Raw genomic sequence first — 22,454 nt, forward strand, 5'->3', positions numbered from 1 at the left:
TCCGTTTGGTATATTTTTCTTTTCTTCACTAGTTAATCCTTTTTTCCTTCAAATAGCGTCCTTTTTCTACCGGTTTTCTACTTCTTTCCCTTGTCTAGTGTTTTGCCCTTTTTATGAGTCCTAAATTCCTTCTGTTCTGTTTTTCTTTTCCATTTTCCCACGTTTTTCCTCTTCAGAAAAGTTTTTCGTCACTTTCTACTTTGTTTCGGTCCCGGTTTTAGTCTTTTCTCGTTTTTTAACTCCCGTTTTTCTATCCCGATGTTCGCTGGCTCATCGTTCGTTTTTTCGTTCGTCGGATCGGAAGGGCGGAACATTCTTTTTATTATGTCCTGCTTTTCCTCCTCTTCCGTCACATTTTTTCTTTCTTTTTCCTTTTTTATTTTCCGTTATATCCTTTTGTCTTTTGTTTTTATTTCTTTTTCTCATTTTATTTACTTTTTTGTCCCGTTTTATCTCTTGTTCTTGTTTCTTGTGCTTAGGTTTTTTCTTCTTTTTCGTTCCATTTTCTCTTTTTCTGTCCAGTTTCTCCTCATTTTCTTCAGTTTTCTCCGTTCTTTCTCTCAAATTTTTCTTTTCTCTTTCGTTCTTTACATTTTGACTCAATCCCGTTTTGTCTTCCGTTTGCATTCCTTTTCTACATTTTATTTGCTTCACGTTTCCCTTCGTGCTCTTTTCCGTTTTTCGTCTCCATCTTCTATTTTTGAACCGAATTCGTGTTTCATTATTCCGTTTCCTTCGTTTCCTCTACTATGTTTTGTTATCTCCAGTCCATTTCTTTTCTCATGCTTCTCGGTCGCCGTTTTGTTGTTTTCCTTCACGTTTTCAGTCTTCGTTTCCCCTTTTTTTTCGTTTCCAGTTTTCATATACTTCTAACTTTTTTTTATTTCCTTTCACCTACCGACCTTTCGTCTTTTTGACTAGCTCTCTTATTTCCTATTTTTTTAATCTTTCGTTTTTCGTTTTTATCCATCCACTTTTTTCTTTAGTCCATATTTCCAATTTTTCTTTTCTCTTTCATAATTCTTTTCGACGCGAATGCACTATTAAGTGTAAAGAGTCGTTAATAAAAAAAACAACAACAATTATTATGCTTCTTTTGTCTTTTGGTATATCTTATTTTCCGCTTTTCCTCTTTTTCTATCGTTTTTCCGTTCTTTCTTGTACTTTTTCCTGTCCCGTGTTTGGCTCCTTTGTCTTACTACTTTCCCCGTCTTCAAGCCTGGTTTTTTCTTTTCTAACTCGCTTTTTGTCATTTTCTATTTCGGTTTTTCGTTCATTTATTTCGTCCTTGTATTAAACTATGTCCTGCTTTTCCTCCTTTTCTGTCACATTTTTTCTTTCGATATGTCTTCCTTTTTCATTTTTTTCATCCCATTTTATTTGCTTTTCAGTCTCATTTTTCCGATTTTTCGCCTCTCGTTTCGCCATTCTCGTTTTTTTTCTTTTTTGTCCCATTATTTTCCTTTTCTGTTCAGTTTATTCTAATTTTGTTTCTCGGTTTCTTCGTTTTCTTTCTTTAGAAGAAAGAATTCTGTTCTTCCCTTTGCTCTTCAACTTTTCTGTCCAGTCTCCTCGTTTTCCCTCCATATCTCCACCGTTTTCTTCTTTGTCACTTTTTTTCTCTTTTTAAGTCCCGTTTTCTTTTCCATTTGTCACATTTTTTCTTTTGTTTTTCTTTTTATCATGCTTGTTTGTTTTTTTTATCACGTTTTCCTTCGTTTTTTTTTCTGGAGCAGCAGGAGACGGACTATTATCCTACTGACTCTCACAGCCCCTCCCACAGTTATGTTTCGAACATACGACGACCGCCTTGTTAGACCAGTGTCATACCTCCTGGCCAAATGGGAGGCCCTAAGTAAATGAAGTGTAAATTAATCATGTCGGGACCGAAATCATAAATATTGCATAAAACGTCCTCCAGCTACTTTCAAATCAACACATCGAAACACTTCCATTTACATCCATATCGAAAACGGCTTTCCAATCGGATCGAGCCGAAATTTTCGCCGATCGCTCGCGGGTGACAAAGCAAATCCCGCCGCTGAAAAACGCATGCAATCCACTCAATTCACCCGGTTGTTGCATAATAAGTGTATGTCCCCACGAGCGAATGAGCGAAACATAAACCCGCTGTTTCGGATCCTCGGCGCACCCTTTCCTCTATCTAGAGTGAGTGTGAGCCTGCGAAAAATCCCGCATCATCGAACATGGAATCGAATCGAAACGAGGCCACCCCTTGGAGCCTGCCGCTGGCGCTGCTCGGGCTGGCACTGGCTGATTGCGTAAAACTTTCACCGACCTGCCGCAACGCAAGCAGGCTCGCGTTGGCCTGGCCTGGCCGGGCATGATGGCGAAGGATGCGAACAGATTGGCAGCTCTGCCCGATCGTCCCGTCCCGGTCCGTCCGCGTCCATCCATGAGTTGGCTTTTATCTCGCACCGCTATTTGGGCTGTTTCCGTGTGGAGTGGACACTTCATCAAACCCGTTGGAATTTGGGTTTGCATTTGGTGAAATTTTTGCCTGGCAAACAACGACGAAGCCTGGAACCGGTTCACCGGCTGTTGTTTATGTAATAATGAAATTTGAGGTTAGGAGCAGTCCATCATCACATTCGGGTTGAAGGTTGTTATTAGGAGTTAGAGCATGAAAGCTTCGAAGGTGAACCCAATTATGGACTAGTTGAGTGCTTTTTAGCACGTGGAAGAAACCTCATTTAGCAACTTTACAAAGTGGCTAATCTTACTCTTATTTTGTTTGCCTATGTCAAACCTCCAATCGAGTTAATATTTGCAGTGTAAATGTCTTCGAAAACAAAATCTCTATTCCAAGAAGGTAAGCGTCAGTTCCGTGCCACCGAGCGGAGTGCATGTGTGAGGCACGTGAACTGATTACTGGCCGCTAATTTGACATCCCGCTGAGGTTACTTTTTGCAGTCAGTCAGCCAGCGCCAGCGCAGCTGTCAGACAGCTATAAGCTAAGATTATCATTATTTTACTTCACCGTTTGAGTTGAGAGCGGACAATGGGGTATTGTTTTTCGTGAGCTCATTTTACCAGAACACATTCTGCTGTGCAATTCAAAAGATGATCCAGCGCTTACAGCAATCTGGATTTGTCCGCCAAAATGATAATGTCCAACAGCTTGACTAGGTATCTTATACTGATGGAGGGTGTGCGAAAACGGCGAGACATAATGGGTGACAGTCCGATTCATCTGTACACAATCATGACAATCATGGCCTGCCTGCTGGTGGCATGACGTGGGAACTGCATAAACAATAAAGCAGACTCTGGGCTGTCACCAAAAGTGCACGCCTGCTACGTCAGACCACGTTGTTGCAAAACTTTGAAATTGCGAAAGCAACAATAGAAACTTAAGTTTAATAGTCTGGTGTTGTGGTTTCACGACCAAAATCGGATTTTGTCTTCATATCTTAATCGTGCAATGGTTTAAAGCCAGCCATTCAATTAGTGACGCATCTTCGGTATGGTGTGTATTTCGCAGGAAAAATAAATCCTCATTTGGGTTAACAACCCAGTGCCAGCGTCGTTTAAGCGTCTGAAAGGTATTCCTCTGAGGTAACCTAAAATTAACGAACCATGTAAGAGGCAACCCGGGCTGGGGGCGAAGGGAGGCCGAAAGGAAATTTGAACGGTTCTCACGAGCAGCAAATAAAATTCCCCCCGAAATCAAGGCAAACAAAGGAATGCTTTTAAATAGTGGTAATCAAATTACATGCTAAATTTACGGTAGAACGGTTTACGCATTCGACGCGAAAATTTAAAGTATTTTCCTGGTTTTTTTTTCATCGTGCCCGAGCTGTGCACGTAGGCAGGAACGCGATACGACGGGCCGGTGCGGTGGTGACCGTGAATGTTTGTGGCCTACAACAGCTGAAAGCTGGCTAAAAATTAGCGTGAAATTTCATTCTCGGAAAACGGTGCTACTGCGATCGTTTTCCTGAGAGGTTTGAACGGTCCGTATCGTAGTGAAATTTTGGCTCGGCAGAGAAACAGCGATTTTTTTTTATCAAATCATGGTATTTAACATTGAAACAAATAGAACAAATAGACCTGATAAACTTGATTTCAAACGCGTTGATACTGTACCTAAAAGGCCTACTATTCCCACAGTAGGCTTAGACGTTTTCATCCCGAGTTTATTGAAAACATTGAATCTATACCTATAAAAACTACAAGGTATACAACCCTAAGGGTTGTACGAATGGGTGACGTAGGACTGTATCAGATCATTAGATCAAAGACTAATGTAAACTGCATTTCTGGCATATGTATGTTTATAAGAATCTGTGAGTGCCATTGTTTAAGTGAATGTTTAAAAGAGAGCGAAATATTCAGATTCAATTCTTCATTGAATGCAATGGTGGCTTTGAAAATACAGCAGTCCCCCGAATAACGCGGTTTCGAATAAGGACGTTTCCATTAAGGACGGTCTCGAGTGATTCCATTAACGCGGTCGAACGTCCTTATTGGAGTCTACGTAGCATATGGGAATTGACCTAATTGGTTCCAACATGGAATAACTCGTGATCCTGACCTAATAGACGCTTGGTGTCTTCAAAAAAGTTGTTCAGTACATCAACGGGTTTTCATTGGATTATAGTATTGCGGAATTGTCTCACAACGTGGCGCTAGCGTATATGTATATGTAATTTTGTATAGGCTGTATCTCGCGCTGCAGGCTATCTAGAAAGTTGCGGCCTTCGGGAAGGTTGCTCAAATGACTACCACCTTTAACATGGCATGGAAAAAAAGCGCAGAACTGACTCACTACGTGGCGCTAGTGTATATGTAATCCTCTTATGCAGGCTGTATCTCACGCTGCTGACTATCTAGCAAGTTGCGGTCTTCGAGAAGGTTATTCATATGACTGCGACCTTCAAGAAGGGATGGAAAATATTGCAGAATTGCCTCACTACGTGGCGCTGGCATATATGTAATCTTCTTAAGCAGGCTGTATCTTGCGCTGCTGATTGTCTGGAAAGTTGCGGTCTTCGGGAAGGTTATTCATAAAACTGCCACCTTCAAGATGGTATGAAAAATATTGCAGAATTGCTTCACTACGTGGCGCTAGTGTATATGTAACATTCTTAACCAGGCTGTCTTTTGCCCTGCAGGCTATCTAAAAAGTTGCGATCTTCGGGAAGGTTATTCATATGAATGAGGCCTTCAAAAAGGGAAAATATTACAGAATTGCCTCACTACGTGGCGCTAGCATATATGTAATCTTCTTAAGCAGGCTGTATCTCGCGTTGCTGACTATATAGCAAGCTGCGGTCTTCGGGAAGGTTATTCATGACTGCGACCTTCAAGAAGGAATAGAAAATATTGCAAAATTGCCTCACTATGTGGCGATAGCATATTTGCAATCTTTTTATGGAGGCTGTATCTCGCGCTGCTAACTATATAGCAAGCTGCGGTCTTCGAGAAGGTTATCCATATGACTGAGACCTTTAAGGGATGGAAAAAAGTGCAGAATTGCCTCACTACGTAGCGCTAGCATATATGTAATCTTCTTAAGCAGGCTGTATCACGCGCTGCTGACTGTATACCAAGTTGCGGTCTTCGAGAAGATTATTCAAATGACGCTGGGATTTTTCTGGCCATTTAGGAAGTAGCATTTACGGATAGATGGTAGACTAACCCGATGGATTATTTTTGCAAGGACTGTGGGGGATACACGAGTTTCTTCTAAAAACACGCATGTTGAACACAATAGCATAAACATAAAGGTCAGCATTGATTTGCAATTGTGGAGCCCCACCTCTGGGCACGTCGGTGAGCAGATGCGTTCCATGTAAAAAAGTTGTAGGGACCTAAACTGCCATTTTCGAAAGATGATTAGATCACGATACTATTTCGTGGTTACCGTTGAACCACTATTATCAAACTGGTTCATCTTTACCAGGATGCTTACCAGGATGAGTCGAAAAATTTTGGTTTGTTAGGTTTCAACAAAAATTTAACTGTACAAAATTTTTGTATTTAATTTTTAATATATGGAAAAATAAACACTGGTTTTTTCTTTTTTGTTTAGCTATTGAAGGTCTGATGTTATTATCTTTTTCTTGCCCCCCTCTTCAAAAAAATTTCCAGACCAGGACACGCAAGTAGCACACTTGTGTCACTTCTGGTTGCTGCAACCTATTTATGACTGAAATCAGTCATTAATCGGTTACCACAACTAGTTTATAATAACTGTGCTAGTAGGGCATAAACTTTTTTACAAATTTGTATAAGCTTTATTAAACTTATTATTGGAATGTGAATTGGTTGCATGATTTTAACAGATATTTTGTATTCACTGCAGCGCAATATAAAGCCTTCACAAGAAGATTACATATACACTATCGCCACGTAGTGAGATAATTCTGCAATAACTTTCTCGAAGGCCACAACTTACTAGATAGCCAGCAGCGCGAGATACAGCCTGCCTAAGCGGATTAAATGTACACTAGCGCCACGTAGTGAGACAATTCTGCAATATTTTCCATACCATCTTTAAGGTGGCAGTCATATGAATAACCTTCCCGAAGACCACAACTTTCCAGATAGTCATCATCGCAAGATACAGCCTGTATAAGAATGTTACATATACACTAGCGCCACGTAGTGAGATAATTCTGCAATATTTTCCATACCATCTTGAAGGTGGCAGTCATATGAATAACCTTCTCGAAGACCGCAACTTTCCAGACAGTCAACAGCGCAAGATACAGCCTGTACAAGAATGTTACATATATGCTAGCGCCACGTAGTGAGATAATTCTGCAATATTGTCCATCCTTCTTGAAGGTCTCACTCATATGAATAACCTCGAAGACCGCAACTTTCTAGATAGTCAGCAGCGTGAGATACAACCTGCATAAGAGGATTACATATACACTAGCGCCACGTAGTGAGTCAGTTCTGCGCTTTTTTCCATGCCATCTTGAAGGTGGCAGTCATTTGAGCAACCTTCCCGAAGGCCGCAACTTTCTAGATAGGGGGCCATCCAGATACCACGTGGACAGAAAAATACCAATTTTCAACCCCCCCGTCCCCCTCCGTGGACAAGCGTGGACATTCACTCAACCCCCACCCCCCTCCTCTGTTTGTCCACGTGGACATTTTTTTTCTTATGTCAAATTTAACAAAACAGGAATGCATTGTTCTAAATTTTGCTTTCAACATGATTTATGCAGTATTTATCAAAAAACCTTACGTGAAAGGAAGCGCCAGTCTAAAGACCACGACACAATGCATACGGCTTTTTAGTCGTTGCGGTAATTTGAGTTTTTCCATGGATTTTCCGTCAACTTTCCGCAGCGTAAAATCCGTATGCAGGGTGTTAGGACCTTAATTCTTGTGATCTGGTCTACTGCAAATTATTATCGACTGCAAGAAAGCTGATAGCTTGACTTTCGCTTGACGATTATTCTCTGTCCAGAGTATCTTTGTCTAGAGTATCTTTGACCAGAACATCTCAGCCTGGCCGTCTACTTCAACGCAACACAAAATCTTTCCGACGCAATGTAATTCGTGTTATTTTCTGGAGGCGAATCCTTTTGGAAATAGGTTGTCCTTGGAAGCCCTTTTTTTGGCGAGCTGCATTTGATTTTGAGGCAAAATGCAATCATTTGGTGCAAGCGCGACCTAAGTGATAAATGAGTCACGTGACTAGTAAATATTCGTAGATTCTTCCGTTACCTTTATCATTTCCCAAAGAAGGCAAGAGTTGTAAAAAAACAATATATTTTGTTTATTATTGCATTACATCAAATGTCAGGCTAGGCAATCAACAACTGTGTACTAACGCAGGCTTAATCTTTTCTACAAGATTTATGCCAAATACGTGTTCTCGTAATGCTCGGTTCATGTGTTTACGTGAACATATACCTCATCAGAATATAAAACTTTATTTGAACTTAAAAACAATCACTGATCAATCACTGATCAATCGCTAATGCTAATATGGATAATTAATTCTATATTGCTGTTTCTAATTTCTATTGCATGAAAAAAAAACTTGTCCACGTGGACATTTTCCGTACCCCCTCCCCCCCTTCCGTGGACAAGCGTGGACATTTTCATACCCCCCACCCCCCTCTAAGCTGTCCACGTGGTATATGGATGGCCCCTAGCCTGCAGTGCGAGATACAGCCTATACAAAAATATTACGTATACGCTAGCGCCACGTAGTGAGACAATTCCGCAATACTATAATCTACTGAAAACCCGTTGATCTACTGAACAACTTTGTCGAAGACACCAACCGTCTATATGGTCAGGATCACGAGTTATTCTGTGTTGGAACCAATTAAGTCAATTCCCATATGCTACATAGACTCCATTAACACGGTTTCCATTAACGCGGTCCCTATTAGCGTCCTTATTGGGGGGATTACTGTACGTGGACGGGGGTTCATAAGTACAACGCCTGCAACAATTGAGACACAGAAGATTTCTTTTAAAAATCACTTGTGTGCATCATACAGGTTGAAATAGTAATGAGTGACCAGCCCACAGTTTATTGTATTAAATATAATTATGCGTAGCTTGACATGTTTCAATAATCTTTAACTCGCTTGTGGCCTTTAAAAGGGCCATTGGTTACAAATAACATTAAAGCCAAAGCACGTTCATCGTAAATATGACGTGCCATTTGAATGTCCTTCTCTTTTGACATGAATGGCAACAGGCGCGTAAGTTAACGGCGTCGATTCACTATCTTTTGCTCCGAGAAGGTTTTACTAGTTTACTTTCATAGCCTATAGCTTGTTACATAGCAGAAAATATGGCACATTCGCAAAAATTTCTGTTTAATTTGTATTAGAGTCCTTATCCTCCTACCACAGAGGTGAGGGGTCTCAAACCATCATAAAATAAATTCATGCCTCCATAAACCCCTACATGCCCAATTTGGCTTCTATTGCTTGATTAGTTCTCGAGTTATAAGCAAATTTGTATATTATTTGTATGAAAGCGCCCCCCCCCCTCCTAAAGAGAGGAGAGGTCTCAATTCACCATAGAAAAATTTCTTGCCTTCTGAAACCCACACATGCCAAATTTGGTTCAACTTGCTTGATTAATTCTAGATTTATGAAGAAATTTGTATTTCATTTGTATGGGAACCCAACCCCCCCCCCCCTTCTAGAAAAGGAAAGGGTCTCAGTACACCATCGAAAAAAATCCTACCTTCTAAAACCCCCACATGCCAAATTTGATTCCAAATGCTTGATTAGTTCTCGAGTTTTGAGGAAATTTGTGTTTCATTTGTATAGGAACCCCCCCCCTTCCCTTACGCGGTCCTTAAAATTGCTCTCTCGCTCCCTCCATAAAATTGTCGATCATTTTACCTTTCCAACGACATATAAATTGTTCAGTTTCGTTCAGTAGTTTAGTAGTTATTAGCATTTTAAATCTTTCATTCCAACGTTACACTTCTATTTTCGTTTTCACAAAGTGCTACCCAGTCCCTGATAGTAAACAAAGACGTAGTCCTACGTCAAAAAGGATTTCTGTCTGTCTATCCGTATGCTCCTTATAGAATCGAAAACTACTGAACCGATCGGCGTGAAAATTTGCATATAGGGGTTTTTGGGGCCAGGGAAGGTTCTTATGATGGAGAGAGACCCCTCTCCCCACTAAGACGGGGCCCCCCCTGCAAATGAAACACAAATTTCTGCATAACGCGAGAACTAATCAAGCAAATGGAACCAAATTTGACATGTGGATGTTTTTGGAGGCATGAATTTTTTCTATGATGAATTAGGACCCCTTACCTTATTAGGAGGGGGGGGGCTCCCATACAAATGATATACAAATTTCCTCATAACTCGAGAAGTCATCAAGCAAATGGAACCAAATTTGGCATGTGGGGGGTTTTGGAGGCAGGAATTTTTTTAATGATGATTTGAGACCCGTCACCCCTGTGGTAGGACTCTCATACAAATAAAACAGAAATTTTTGCGTAACTCAAAAACTAATCAAACTCGAGAAATTTTAGGCTCATAAAACATTAATCAATAACAAGACCACCAAAAACTATCAATAGTAACATTAGATAATTCAGCGCGAGTCAGCCATAGGCCGCGAGTGTTACCGGCGACCTGCCGTCGGAAGCGCCGGTCACTGCGGGGGGCAGCCCCTCGTAGAGATCACCTCTATCTAGGTTTATTTATTTTCCTAGATCTACTGACCTCTATTGCTTTCCTTCAGTTGGGTCATCCCTGCGAAATGGTACTTTCTACGAAAAGATTTTCCGTGAAGGTAAGGTAAGGTAAGGTTTTTCGCGAAATGGTATTCTGCGAAACTCTATATTTCGCGTTATGGTCAACCGAGAATTGGTGTTCCGCAAATGGTATTCGGCGAAATGCATTCCGCTTTATTTTATCAGGCTGAGCGATGGGAGGAGTTCTTTTCTACTTTACTATGAGGAAAATTTGTATATTAAAACACCCATGAACTCCTCAGAAACTTACAAAACTCGAGATTATGACAAAGGTCATCCGAGATTCACGATTTATTTACTACATAGTTTAATTTGTGGCAATACGAAGTTTGTCGCGTCAGCTAGTATACCTATAAAAATGGATTTCTGTCTGTCTGCCCGAATGTTCCTTATAGAATCAAAAACTACTGAACCGATCGGCGTGAAAATTTGCATATAGGGGGTTTTGGGGCCAGGGAAGGTTCTTATAATGGTTAGGGACTCCTCCCCCCACTAAGAGGGGGGCTCCCATACAAATGAAACACAAATTTCTGCATAACTCGAGAATTAATCAAGCAAATGGAACAAAAATTTTCATGTGGATGTTTTTGGAGACTAGAATTTTTTCTATGATGAATTGAGACCAGGGATGGAAAAAATCGCTTCTAGCGATCAAGATCATAGGAGCGATCAAATTCAGATTCATTGATATCACTACTTACAAGCGACAAACACTACGCACGACGACACTACGACATTCTACGCAGTCAAGACATTTTTATGATTCTTCCGCTATTATAAGTATTCTAGATTTAAATTAATGACGTTGATAGCAGCAACATGTAGTGCTACGGTCTATAATATCTGGTAAAAAACATGGGAATTAAAAGTCGACCAACAATTGAGCATCGCGACAAAATTTGGACATCCCTAAACACACACAGCTTCGGAAATACATTAACAATAAGCGAAATATTTTGCAAAGTGGTAGATGTATGTCTGTTCTTTCTGAAAATATAACACTTGTTTATATTACAAGCGCTCAGCGTAGAACGGCGTCGAAAGAAGACCAGATGCGAAAAGCAATTGTGTGCGGTCGCAATGAAAATCCGGATCTCTCGCTAAGAAAACTTGCCAAAAAGCTTGGATTTCTTCCAAGCACTGTTCACGGATTTGAGGAACCACCACAAGGATGCGAAGGTAAAACAAATATTACGGAGGAGACCAAATCTCTCTGTACGTACCACTGCTCGTAAAATAAAAATGTCGTCAACATTCGCCAACACTTCTAAGCAAGGCATGAAGTCTTTCAAGGTGTGGACTGTGCCAAACCGTAATGATAAGCAAAATACGACGGCCAAAACACGCGCTCGTAAGCATTATCGCGAATATTTAACGAAGTTTCCATGCGTTATAATGGACGATGAAACGTATGTCCTAGAAGACTGTAAACAGTTTCCTGGTATGTCTTTTTACACTGCCATGAAACCGAATGGCGTTGCAGAACATTTTAGGACAAAGAAGAAAGCCAAGTTCCCCAAAAAATATTTAGTATGGCAGGCCATATGCAGCTGTGGTCAAGCAAGCAAAAGTTACACCACTACGGGAACAGTTAACAAGGAAATATATCGTGAAGAATGCCTAAAGAAACGATTTTTACCGTTCCTACACAGCCATGATGTACCCTCGCTGTTTTGGCCTGATTTGGCATCCTGTCACTACACCAAAGATGTTTTGGAATGGTATGATGCTAATGGAGTCCATATTGTACCGAAGGAGGCGAGTCCACCTAACTGTCCAGAGTTACGCCCCATCGAGCGGTATTGGGCTTTAGTGAAGAGAGAGCTGTCCCAGCACAAACAACAAGCAACAACTATAGATAAATTTCGAAAACCTTGGACAAACGCAGCTAAATTTGTTGCCAACAAGTCTGCACTAACCCTCATGGCAAGGGTAAACTCCAAAGTTCGCCAATTTTTCATGCAGACCAAATAAGTAAGTGATGATAGGGTTGTGATAGGGTTGCTGATCTCGGAGTTGTATTAGATAAGCTATAAGCAACTAACGTCTAGACAGCATTGTAACATGATCATCAACAAGTAACCACTGGGAATAATATTGAAGATTGGTAAAGAGTTTCATGAGCCCGGTACTTTATGCTCTTTGTACTGCTCGCTGGTATGCTCGATTCTAGAAACTAGTTGCGCAGTCTGGGATCCCCAGTTTGGCAACCCCAGAACCTGTGCTTGTTAATTGGCGTAACTTCGCTTAAGGGACAGCGGAAAGATATCGTCGCTAATACGGCACAAAAGATTTTGATGGGAACATACGACAGCCCCGCTATACTATTCTCGCTCCTGCTGCCCATTCCGTCCTCAACAACATCAACAAATGCTACGTGTAGGGACTCACCGCACCAACTAGGCTGACTTCCAGCTTGAATGTGTCGATGAATCTCCTTACTCGTATTATTGTCGGCGGTGAACTGAGATCCCAAATATACGGACTCATCAACCACTTCCAGTTCATCACCCTCAACAGTCACTGTCCGTGGAAGGCAAACGTTGCTTTCTCTGGAGCTGCTTCCTACCATATATTTAGTTTTCGATGCAATGATTTGTAACCCAATTCTTCTAAACTCCGTCTGCTTTAGTCTGCCGTAGATTGCCTTCGCCATCCCAAGGTTTCTAGTAATGATATCGAAGTTCTTTACGAAGGCTACAAGTTGGCTACTCTCGCTGAAGATCGTTCCTCTCGTTTCAACGTTCGCACACCGGATTCAATAGCGACAGGACATTCCATCCCCTTGCCGCAACCCTCTGCGCGATTCGAAAGGACTCGAGAGTGCTTCCGAAACGCGCACGTAGTACAGTACATACACGTTGTCCGGAAAACCGCACTCGTACATTATCTGGCACAGCTGTTCGCGCTCGACTGTATCGTATGTTGCCCTGAAATCCACGAAAATATGATGCGTGGGCACGTTGTACTCGCGACATTTCCGGACGATGTATCGGAGGAGAACGGGCAGCACATCGATTGATGTATGACCAAAACAATGCAAACTCACTCGTTATTTGCACGTGTCCCATATGACTCTCCTCCATATGAAACCTCTAACGACAGCACCCAATAACGCGGATCGTCCTTTGGAGACGTCGACTGTCTATCCGACTATCCTCTTTCCCACCTGACTGATCATACTTGTTGTCTCTAACAAGTAACAACATCACAGAAGAAATAGGGAGTAGCATTTTGAACATTTTCGTTGAAATTTTCAAAAACCGAGGTGTGAGAATCAAGTACTGGAAATCGCAAGAATATCTCTGACCGAGTTGTGTGGTTGTGTCTTCTTTGAGCCCGAACGGAATAAGTAAGCTGAGAGCTAGCATTACGGAATTCGGTACCCGACCGAATAACAAGCTCCGTGGAACAGATGCCGTGGAGAATGATTACCGTAAAGTAATCAGTTCTCAAGTAACTTTACAAAAGATCCATTCTAACAATGAGAGTGTCCTTCTCTTCTGATTATTACAGCGTCATAAGCGCATTTCAACGTAAGATTTCTTCAGGATTAACTAGCTAATGATGCCTGCAACCGATTAATTGCAATGTAGATGCATTCAAGTGCATTTATGTGTCCGTAATAAGTTCAAGAGAGTAGACGCGAAGAGAATTTCTCATTGTTACACTTGGTCTATGTCTTTGTCGATAACTTAGAATCGATGAAAGCTAGACATTGTTCGACTTATCTATATTTTATGACCATTGCCAACTAACGAGCGACCTTTGCTGGCGCAAAGTAGGACTGAAGAAATCAATATAGACAATACCGCCTTTAACTGCCACTCAGAAACTTTTAATAAAATTGGCTATAAAATTCTTTTTAATATGATCCACTTTTTGACAGTCTCAACACAAAGCAAGCACTGATTTTCCATTTGGAAAAAGCAGTTCCCTTGACCTGCAATTCTTCCAGCAACAAAAACAAAGCCGACAATTTCACTTTCGGCGAGCTCCCTTACTCTCGAGCTCGAAGGAGGGGCGGGAATAAATCAGTACGGACCTGCCCTGTTTTGATACAATTCCGGACAAGAACAACAACAAAAAAAACTGCTCCAATTAAGTACAAGTGTTACCATAGCCGCTAGCTGAAATCGAAAGCACTTCAACAAGACAAAAAGATCACTCATCTCAAAGCATAAGCCCGTAGCATTATAATTGATCTTTTGTGTTATAGAGTGCCCTCAATACTGCAGTATCTACCGAACTAATAGCAGCCACTTGGCCAGGAACAAAGGCGTCGTTTTATTTCTTCGCGACGCCTGCAGATAACGAAAGCGAAAATGTAGTCAGTACTCGCCGGCCGCGGTACGTTGAATTTATTGGCGACCTGGCCTAATTGGTGTACGCCCAGCTTGAAAGATGATTTTGGTGAATTTTCATGTACCCTACGGGTGTCAAAAAAAAAAACAAAACGGCTACGTTTTTCGATCGAAGCAAGCGCGCGCGACCGCAAGCACGTGGTTACCAGTTGGGCTTGCAGAATCCACCTCCTTCGTGAAGCGTCGTTAATTTGATGAAATTTCACAACTTTTTCACTCTGCCTTTTCTTATCCGGTAATTACAGATTGGATTAACTGACTGCACAACAACAACAACAACAACAACAACAACAACAACAACAACAACAACTATACAACAACGTAGGAGCTGATATTGCGCGGAGCGCAATTTCCAATCAAAAGGTGTAATAAAAAAAAATCACACGGTACTTATTCGATTTCAAAAGGCTTAAAAATGGGGAACTCGGGTAGTATGAATGGTTTACCCGGATATGATGATGGCTACCATCACACTCAGTACCATCATCAGCATTCGCGCTATCACGAGATGCTGCGAAGTGGTGGCCATCGGGGGGGAGCCCCTCCCGGGTGGCTTGAAGCCTACCAGCGAGAACTTCGCGGCGGCGGTGGCCATCGAACGTTCGACAATCGCCACGTTCACGAACCACTGGGGCATCGAGAATCCACCAGTAGTGGACCGAGTCTGCCACCGCCGATGAAAGTTCTTCCCGATATTCCCGGACGGGTGGCAAAGCTGCGTCCAACTAATAATGGAAACATTCTGCATGCCGGAGGCACTATTAGTAAAAATAATAATCTGCAACGCTCGAAGAGTATTTCGTCTCCGACGTATCAGCAGCATCAGCAGCAACAGCAGGATAGTTTTGACGAATCGGCGGAGAATGGACTGCTGACCTCGCTGCCGGCGCATATGCTTATGACACGCTCCCGAACGCAGGTTAATATGATGGTTCCGCAAGGCCGGCGGAACTTTGATAACTCACCGTCGAGGGCGCGAGGTTTCGCGCCCAATCAGCAGCGCTCGAAGCAAAGCTACGAACATGGCACGCTGAATTCGAAACGTTTCGGATCGGAACCCGATCTGCGGGGGGTGGTTGCCAGCGAACAACAGCAGGATGAAAACGTTAACGGTGGAGGTAATGGACACCGTAACAGCAAACCGGTTCAGTCGAAGATAATCAAGGGGAAGAATAAGAAGAAAGCACCGGTTCCACCGGTTGTCGAGAGGGTGAGTTTTTTTCCGTAAATTCTAGTTACAATTTCTAATTTTGAGTGTTTTTTTTAGCGTGAACCGGAGATTATCGAAAAGCAACGCATCATAGCGTACTCGCCGCTGCGAAAGACCAATTCCGACGCGTCTTCGACGCTACCGTCGTCGGACAGTAACAGTAACAATCCGAGCCGCAAGCTGCGCCTCTTCAAGACGCGTGCCGAAACGAAGAAGAACCTCAACATCGCCAAACTGCCGGAAGCTTCCGACGCAAAATACTCAAAAAATACTCAACCAAGCGGCGGACTGAAACTGCAGGTCTCGCCAACGAACAGCAGTACCTACAAACCGGCGGCCGGGCTTTGCAGCGACCCATCGGACTTCAGTATAGGCACCCTGGACAAGCCCGGCAAGTCCCGGCTCAATCCAACGTCGTTTTTCCGGCGGGAAAAAACCTTCGACATTGGTGTACTCGAGCGAGATCGTGTTCTTCGCGGTGGCAAGTCGTCCGCCGAACATGTGCCAGAAATCAAACCGACCATGTCGCCGCCGATTTCCCGACGGAAGTCCATCGTCAAGTCGCTGCTGGAAAAAGATCAACAAGAGCAACAACAGCAACAACAACAGCAACAGCATCTGAATAGAGTGGCCTCCGTGGAGCCGAAGCTCAAGCCCAAAATCCAAGAAGACAAACGTAAGCAATCGCGTCCGGCACCAGTTGAATCGCCCATGACCGATTTCCAGAAGGAGTTGCAACAGGCAACCCGTAAAAAATCCACACTCACCGTGAGCAACTCCAATCCCGGTCAATCGCAGCCAAAAGCTCCGCTGTCATCGCGCAAAAGTGCCGACTCAAAGCCAGCTGGCAAACAATCAGAACCGGTGAAAAACAGTCTCATAATAACGGTGGAATCAAAATCCGACAGCGAACGGGAGAAGTGCTCGATCAGTCCGCCACCACCTCCGCCGCCGCTACCGAAGAGCAGCTTCTACTTCGGTATGGTTGCGAATTCCACGAGCCCGACCAAGCGGGAGTCGAAAATCTCCCCGACCGTCCTGTCGAAGGCCCGAATGATCGAAACCCGAGTCGATTCCGATCATGAATCGATGGAAGACGAACCCGGCCGGTTGCTGCTGCTGCAGCACGACGACGATCTGCCGGACGATCCGGAAATGGACAAAACTCAACTGGACGCAATTGATCGCTTCGCCGCCAGTCTGCTGAACGGATCGAAGTTCCACACGTCCGGGTCGGATTCGGCTGCCTCCTCTGAGGTGGATATTCGCACCAATTCCGGTGATGTCGACTCCGAGGGGCAGGAAATCTCGCTAAAACTGCGACCTACGCTTCCCCGCAAGCAGTTTGAAATCCCACGCTTCAGCCCGGCAGCCGCCTGGCGGCTGTTGACCACTGAGGATGACTTTGGAAGAGACTCCACCGAGCTGTTTCCGTTCGTGGAGAAGAAAACTATGCTTCGTAGTTTGGAGGCCGTTGATGCGGCTGCTGAGGATCGGATCGAACGTATCTATCGTGAGCCGATTCCTGGTTTGCAGGACAATAAAAGTGGTGACAGTGGCATCTCCGGAGATGCTGGTCTTCCCGATATTGGGGAAGCTCAAATGCTTACTTCGAGCAAGGAACGCGATTCGCCCGAAAGTTCTCCGGTGGATGACTCGGCAAATAATGCCTGGTCTTCGAGTGCACTCCGACTAACCCCGTGGACACCGCAGCAGGACCTGGAGGATGACGATGATACAACCGGAAGCAGTGACAATCGACAGCTGATCGAGGAAACCCCGCTGAGCAGTGGACCGAACGATTTTTCCAGCAAGGGACATTTGTTTAGCCTTTCGTTACCGAGGGAAAGTCATCTGTCCATCTATGCTGGTCCTGGAAACGGTGAGAAGGTAAGTTTCTTGATAACCACACTCTCTACGAAGTTTGATGACTCTTTCCCCCCATTAGGCTGAGAAGCAAATGTTCAACAGTCTTCAAAAGCTACGCAAGTCGGTCTCGGATGTGTTCACCAGCGATGCGGACGTTAGCCCCCTGGAAAGCGGAGACAATTGGTTCCTCTCGCGGCTAGAATCTCCAACGATCAGCAAACCCTACGAAAAACGCCAGCTAAGTCCAACAACGCCCAAGCAATCGCCTCCGGAAACGCCAGCCAACGGCCTAAAGAAGGACGAAACATCAACGTTCGGCAAACCAACGAAACATTCCGCCATTTCCTACGTCGTAAGCGGAAGGCACATGATGTACCTGCCGAAGGATGCAACCAAGGTGATACCGAACGGCGGAACCCCGGGCAAGAACGACCAGAACAACAACCAAGTGCCAGAAGTCCCAGCCCAGCCGGTCAGCACCACCACCACCACCACCAACGGCAGCAAATCGCACGCGGAAAAGCGACGGGAAAGCAAACAAAACATGCAGGATCCGGTACCGGATCCGGAGGAAGCGTTCCCGGTCAAGATTAGCCACCGCAAGAACCATCGGTTCACCTTCCAGAGCACGATCCGGCAGATCGAGAAACGACGCGTCGCGGAGAAACTTTCGCGCGAGGCCGAAATCAAGGAAGCGATGCGGCTGAGCGAACTGGAAGCGATGCGACGGGTCGAGGAAGAGTTCCAGAAGAAGCGGGCCCGCGAGAAGGCCTCCATCCGGCACCAGTTGCGGTTGTTCACGATGGAGGAAACCGGACAGACGTTCGATGGAAATGAGGAGGATGAGGTAAGTTTTTCCACCCAAAAAATGATTTTTTAGCTTATTTATTGTGTGTTTTGAGGCAATCGAAATGAGCAAACGCAACGAACTGGAAGTGGATCAAGTGCCCCAACTGCCCAAAACAAATGGTTTGTACCGAAAGAAGGATTCGACTTCGGAACGGGCTCCCTACATGAATGGCCAATCTCGACGGCTGAGCCAATCACGCTTCCATGCAGGATTGGAGCGAAAGTTTTCCTCCGGTGTAGATCAACAGCCGGATGATGATTTCAACAGTGACGATGACGACGATGAAGAAAATGACGCCGGTAAGGGGCAGAACAACCATAACGGCAACGGGCACAACGGAGATGACGACGACGATGACGACGTCGACAGTAGCTTGGGGTACGTCGACACTCGGACACCGTACATTTCGCGGATCATCCAGGCTAAAAGCAGCAAGAGTTACAGCGCACTGAAGAAATAATCACGCCGCCGTCGCGCCCGTCGTTGGTGGACGGCCATCTAGTCATCGTGTGAATGTGTGTTGCAGTGCAGTGGCGGCCCCGACCCCGGACAATGTTAATTTTACTAGACAATTTCTGTTCCAACGAAAGCTCAATCTTCTTGAAAAAAAAACCCACAACGTACTCAATCCTCAGCTAGTGCAAGGATTTATACTCATATATAGGTATGAAGTAAGCGAAACAAAACGTGCCGTGCCGTGCCGGCACGCGTTTTGGTCATATTTGTTTCTTATTTTTTTTAACCGAACCAATTATCCGAACAATAAATACGATTATTTTTTCCCCCTCAATTAACATCGAATTGCATGTTATTTAGTGTATAAGATTCACTAACATCCGCGAGGAAGGTTCAATAAATAAATGTTCAGTTCTTTAACTTGCGAGTACGAAACGCGATGACAGCTCAGTAGTGGGCTCCCCGGTTCGGTTTTCCCATTGACAGAACAAAAACATGAAATCAAAGATCTCCACTCGATGTCGTTGGCTAAGCTGCGTCGGCATGATCCTCTGGGGCTGCCTCTTCTACGTTGCCCTTGCGGACTCCAGTCGAGTTCACGATAATATCTCAGGCAGGGATTAATAAATACCTGCAGTTTTTGCGTTGTTTCCGCTGAAACGCACCTCGTTTCGCAGGCGTACAGCAATATGGATTCAATGTTTGAGGTAAAAATTCGGGTTTTCGAACGTAGAGTGATCTGGTTTGTGCGTCAACTGTTTCGTAGACCTGCAAAGGCACTCCCCTGGCCTCGCTGATCCGTGTGACTGTATCGAGCGCTGTCTGGTTACCAAGATATTGAAAGGTTTCCACCTGCTCAACCTGTTTTCCCGTTGCTGTGAAGTTGATGAGATTGTCTGAACTTTGCCGAGGGTTTCGTTACGGGTCGTGACGAAGACAGCCTTGATGCTAGTTCATTACTCTTCGGCAGTTCCACCAGGCGGCAGCTCCGAGTCTGGGGATTGAAGTTGTTCGACAAAAGCCCTGTTCCTCTCGGGATTCTCCAATGCTTGATTGTCGTAAGCGTAACGGTATCTACTTGTCTTTAGACACGTGCAACGCATAAATCTATCTAAACGATAACAAGGCGATCCACTTTCGGCTAATGCAGATGTGGTTAGTTTGGTTTTCTGTATGGCCCTCGCGGGAGATCTACGTAACCTTATGTGCGAACCACCAATCACCATGTCGTTATTACTACAGAACTCTGTTAATAGCTCACCGTTTTCCGTATTATCTCCTAGGTCATGGCGCATTCAAGGTCCGCATTGCTTAAGTAAATAATCGTCGCGTTGAAGTCACCCAAATGGATTTGAATGTCCTCTTTCAGGATTTTCTTAACCATGCTCTTCAGCTGGCTGTAGAAACTCTCTTCTCTTGCAAGTCGGCAGCATCTGTTGACGCATAGCACTGGATTGCAGTAAGGTTTATAACCCATTTTCTAGATCTGACCATGATTATTCTTTCGTTTATCGGTTTCCACCTCAACAGGGCTCCAATCGGATCATTATTGAGAACTTTTTTAACCGGGCTGTCATCCGACATTCTGCCGACGTGCCCAGCCCATCGCAGGCGACCTACTTGTGCGGTGTGAGCGATGGGTAGTTCCCTAAGCAACTGATGCAATTCATGGTTCGTTCGCCTCCTCCACGTTCCGTCTTCCATCTGCACTCCGTCGTAGAAGGTGCGCAACACCTTCCGTTCGAAAACAATAAGGGCGCGTTGGTCCTCCACGAGCATAGTCCATGTCTCATGGCCGTAACCCAAGTAACAATTTGGGCTTTATTACACTCTTATGATGGCATTGAAGACCAAAATTGGTCTTGAAGACCACCATAAGAGTATAATAAAACTCACATGGTTGCTTGGGAAAGGACTACCCGTCTAATCAACGTCTTGTAGATTGTTAACTTCGTGCGGTGGCGAATTTTGTTCGATCGCAAAGTCCAAAATAGGCGCGATTTCCTGCCATAATGCGTCTTTGTATTTCTCTGCTGGTGTCGTTGTCTGCGGTAACCAGTGAAACCACATACACGAACTCTTCTACCACTTTTAAATTGACTTTTTTGCTTAACGTAAGAACAACTTAACACCAACAAACAAGACACATCACTTATGGTTCTTACAAAACATTAAAATTACCTTTTTCGCTAACCGGTTTCGGGTTTGATCCAACCCATCTACGGAGCGGCGGTCGACTGCATACGTATTGTGATTTCGTCAGTTGGAAGAGAGGCGATGAGATGAGCGCCTCATCTTCATTCATTAAAAGTCGATCTGCGGCGCTGATGTACATCGATTCCCACGGATTTTCTCACATTTTTTAGCAGCTTGGCGTTCTCCCAATCAATTTCATGTTGGAGGCAGATAGAATGCATCGCCACACTCGAATCGTTGGTCCTTTCATTTTCCACAGCTTTTTTATGTTCCTTTAGCCGAGTTTTAAATTTTCGACGGGTTTGTCCGATATACACCGCTGGGCAATCCTTACAGGGGATTTCGTAGATACCCGACCGTTCTTCCGCCGGAACTTTGTCCTTTTGATTGTTTAGAAGCTCCTGTAATGTATTACCGCTTTTATGAACCACATGGAAACCGTGTCGCTTGAGAATTTTCCTAATGTGGTTCGTCACTTTAGGGTAAAATGGCAAACTGATTCTGTGGATTTGCTCTTTTTGTGGCTGTAAAGTAGTGGTGTTTTGACGCTGTTTTTTACGGATATGTTTACCGATTATTTTATCCACAAAATCTTGTCAGCGGCTGAATTAAATGGGTATCACAAATCTTGTCGTACCCATTTAATTCAGCCGCTTTCTGAATTTTTTGGCTTTCGGCTGCAAAGTCCTCCCTCTCCATGGGTATATTGACCAGGCGGTGCGCCATAGAGTGAAAGGCTGCTTGTTTTTGGGCCCCGAAGTGATTCGAGTCCGTAGTAATGTAGCGGTCTGTAGTTGTTGGTTTGCGGAAAATGCTGAACTTCAGAGTATTGTCTTCCTTTCTGGTAATCAGCAGGTCCAAAAATGGTAACTTTCCATCTACTTCTCGCTCCACAGTGAATTTTATTTTTTCATGCTGGGTGTTTAACCAATTTAGTGTTTGGGGTAGGTAGCGTTCTTTAACTATAGCGTAGATATCGTCAACATACCGTTTCCACACACGTGGGAAAAGTTTTTCCGTTTTCAGCTTATCCTCAAAATCACTCATAAAGAGTTCCGCCAGAAGTGGAGAAATTTTACTACCCATGCTAAGGCCGTGGATTTGTTTGTAGTATCTGCCTCTAAACACAAAATAATTTTGATCCATGCACTGTTTTGCTACGGAAACATAAGCCTCTATGTGGTTGTGTGGGACTCGGCTACGTTCTAAATGATATCGTAGGCTTTGAAGAGCATCTGGTACTCGCTTGGGAATAGAGCACTAACATCAAAAGAC

General features: G+C 43.9%; 1 protein-coding gene across 1 annotated transcript in view; it reads left to right on the forward strand.

Moving 5' to 3' along the window:
- LOC128732729 (uncharacterized) overlaps positions 1-19,167 on the forward strand; it is a 145,746-nt gene extending 126,579 nt beyond the window's left edge. The window contains exons 4-7 of the mRNA XM_053826061.1: positions 14,844-15,808; positions 15,866-17,698; positions 17,757-18,524; positions 18,580-19,167. Of these exons, the coding sequence (XP_053682036.1) occupies positions 15,014-15,808; positions 15,866-17,698; positions 17,757-18,524; positions 18,580-18,987 (3,804 nt within the window). The 5' untranslated portion in view covers positions 14,844-15,013 and the 3' untranslated portion in view covers positions 18,988-19,167. The remainder of the gene's footprint in view (positions 1-14,843; positions 15,809-15,865; positions 17,699-17,756; positions 18,525-18,579) is intronic.
- Positions 19,168-22,454: the final 3,287 nt, after the last annotated feature.

This window comes from Sabethes cyaneus, chromosome 1, assembly GCF_943734655.1.
Source record: "Sabethes cyaneus chromosome 1, idSabCyanKW18_F2, whole genome shotgun sequence".
Lineage (NCBI taxonomy): Eukaryota > Metazoa > Arthropoda > Insecta > Diptera > Culicidae > Sabethes > Sabethes cyaneus.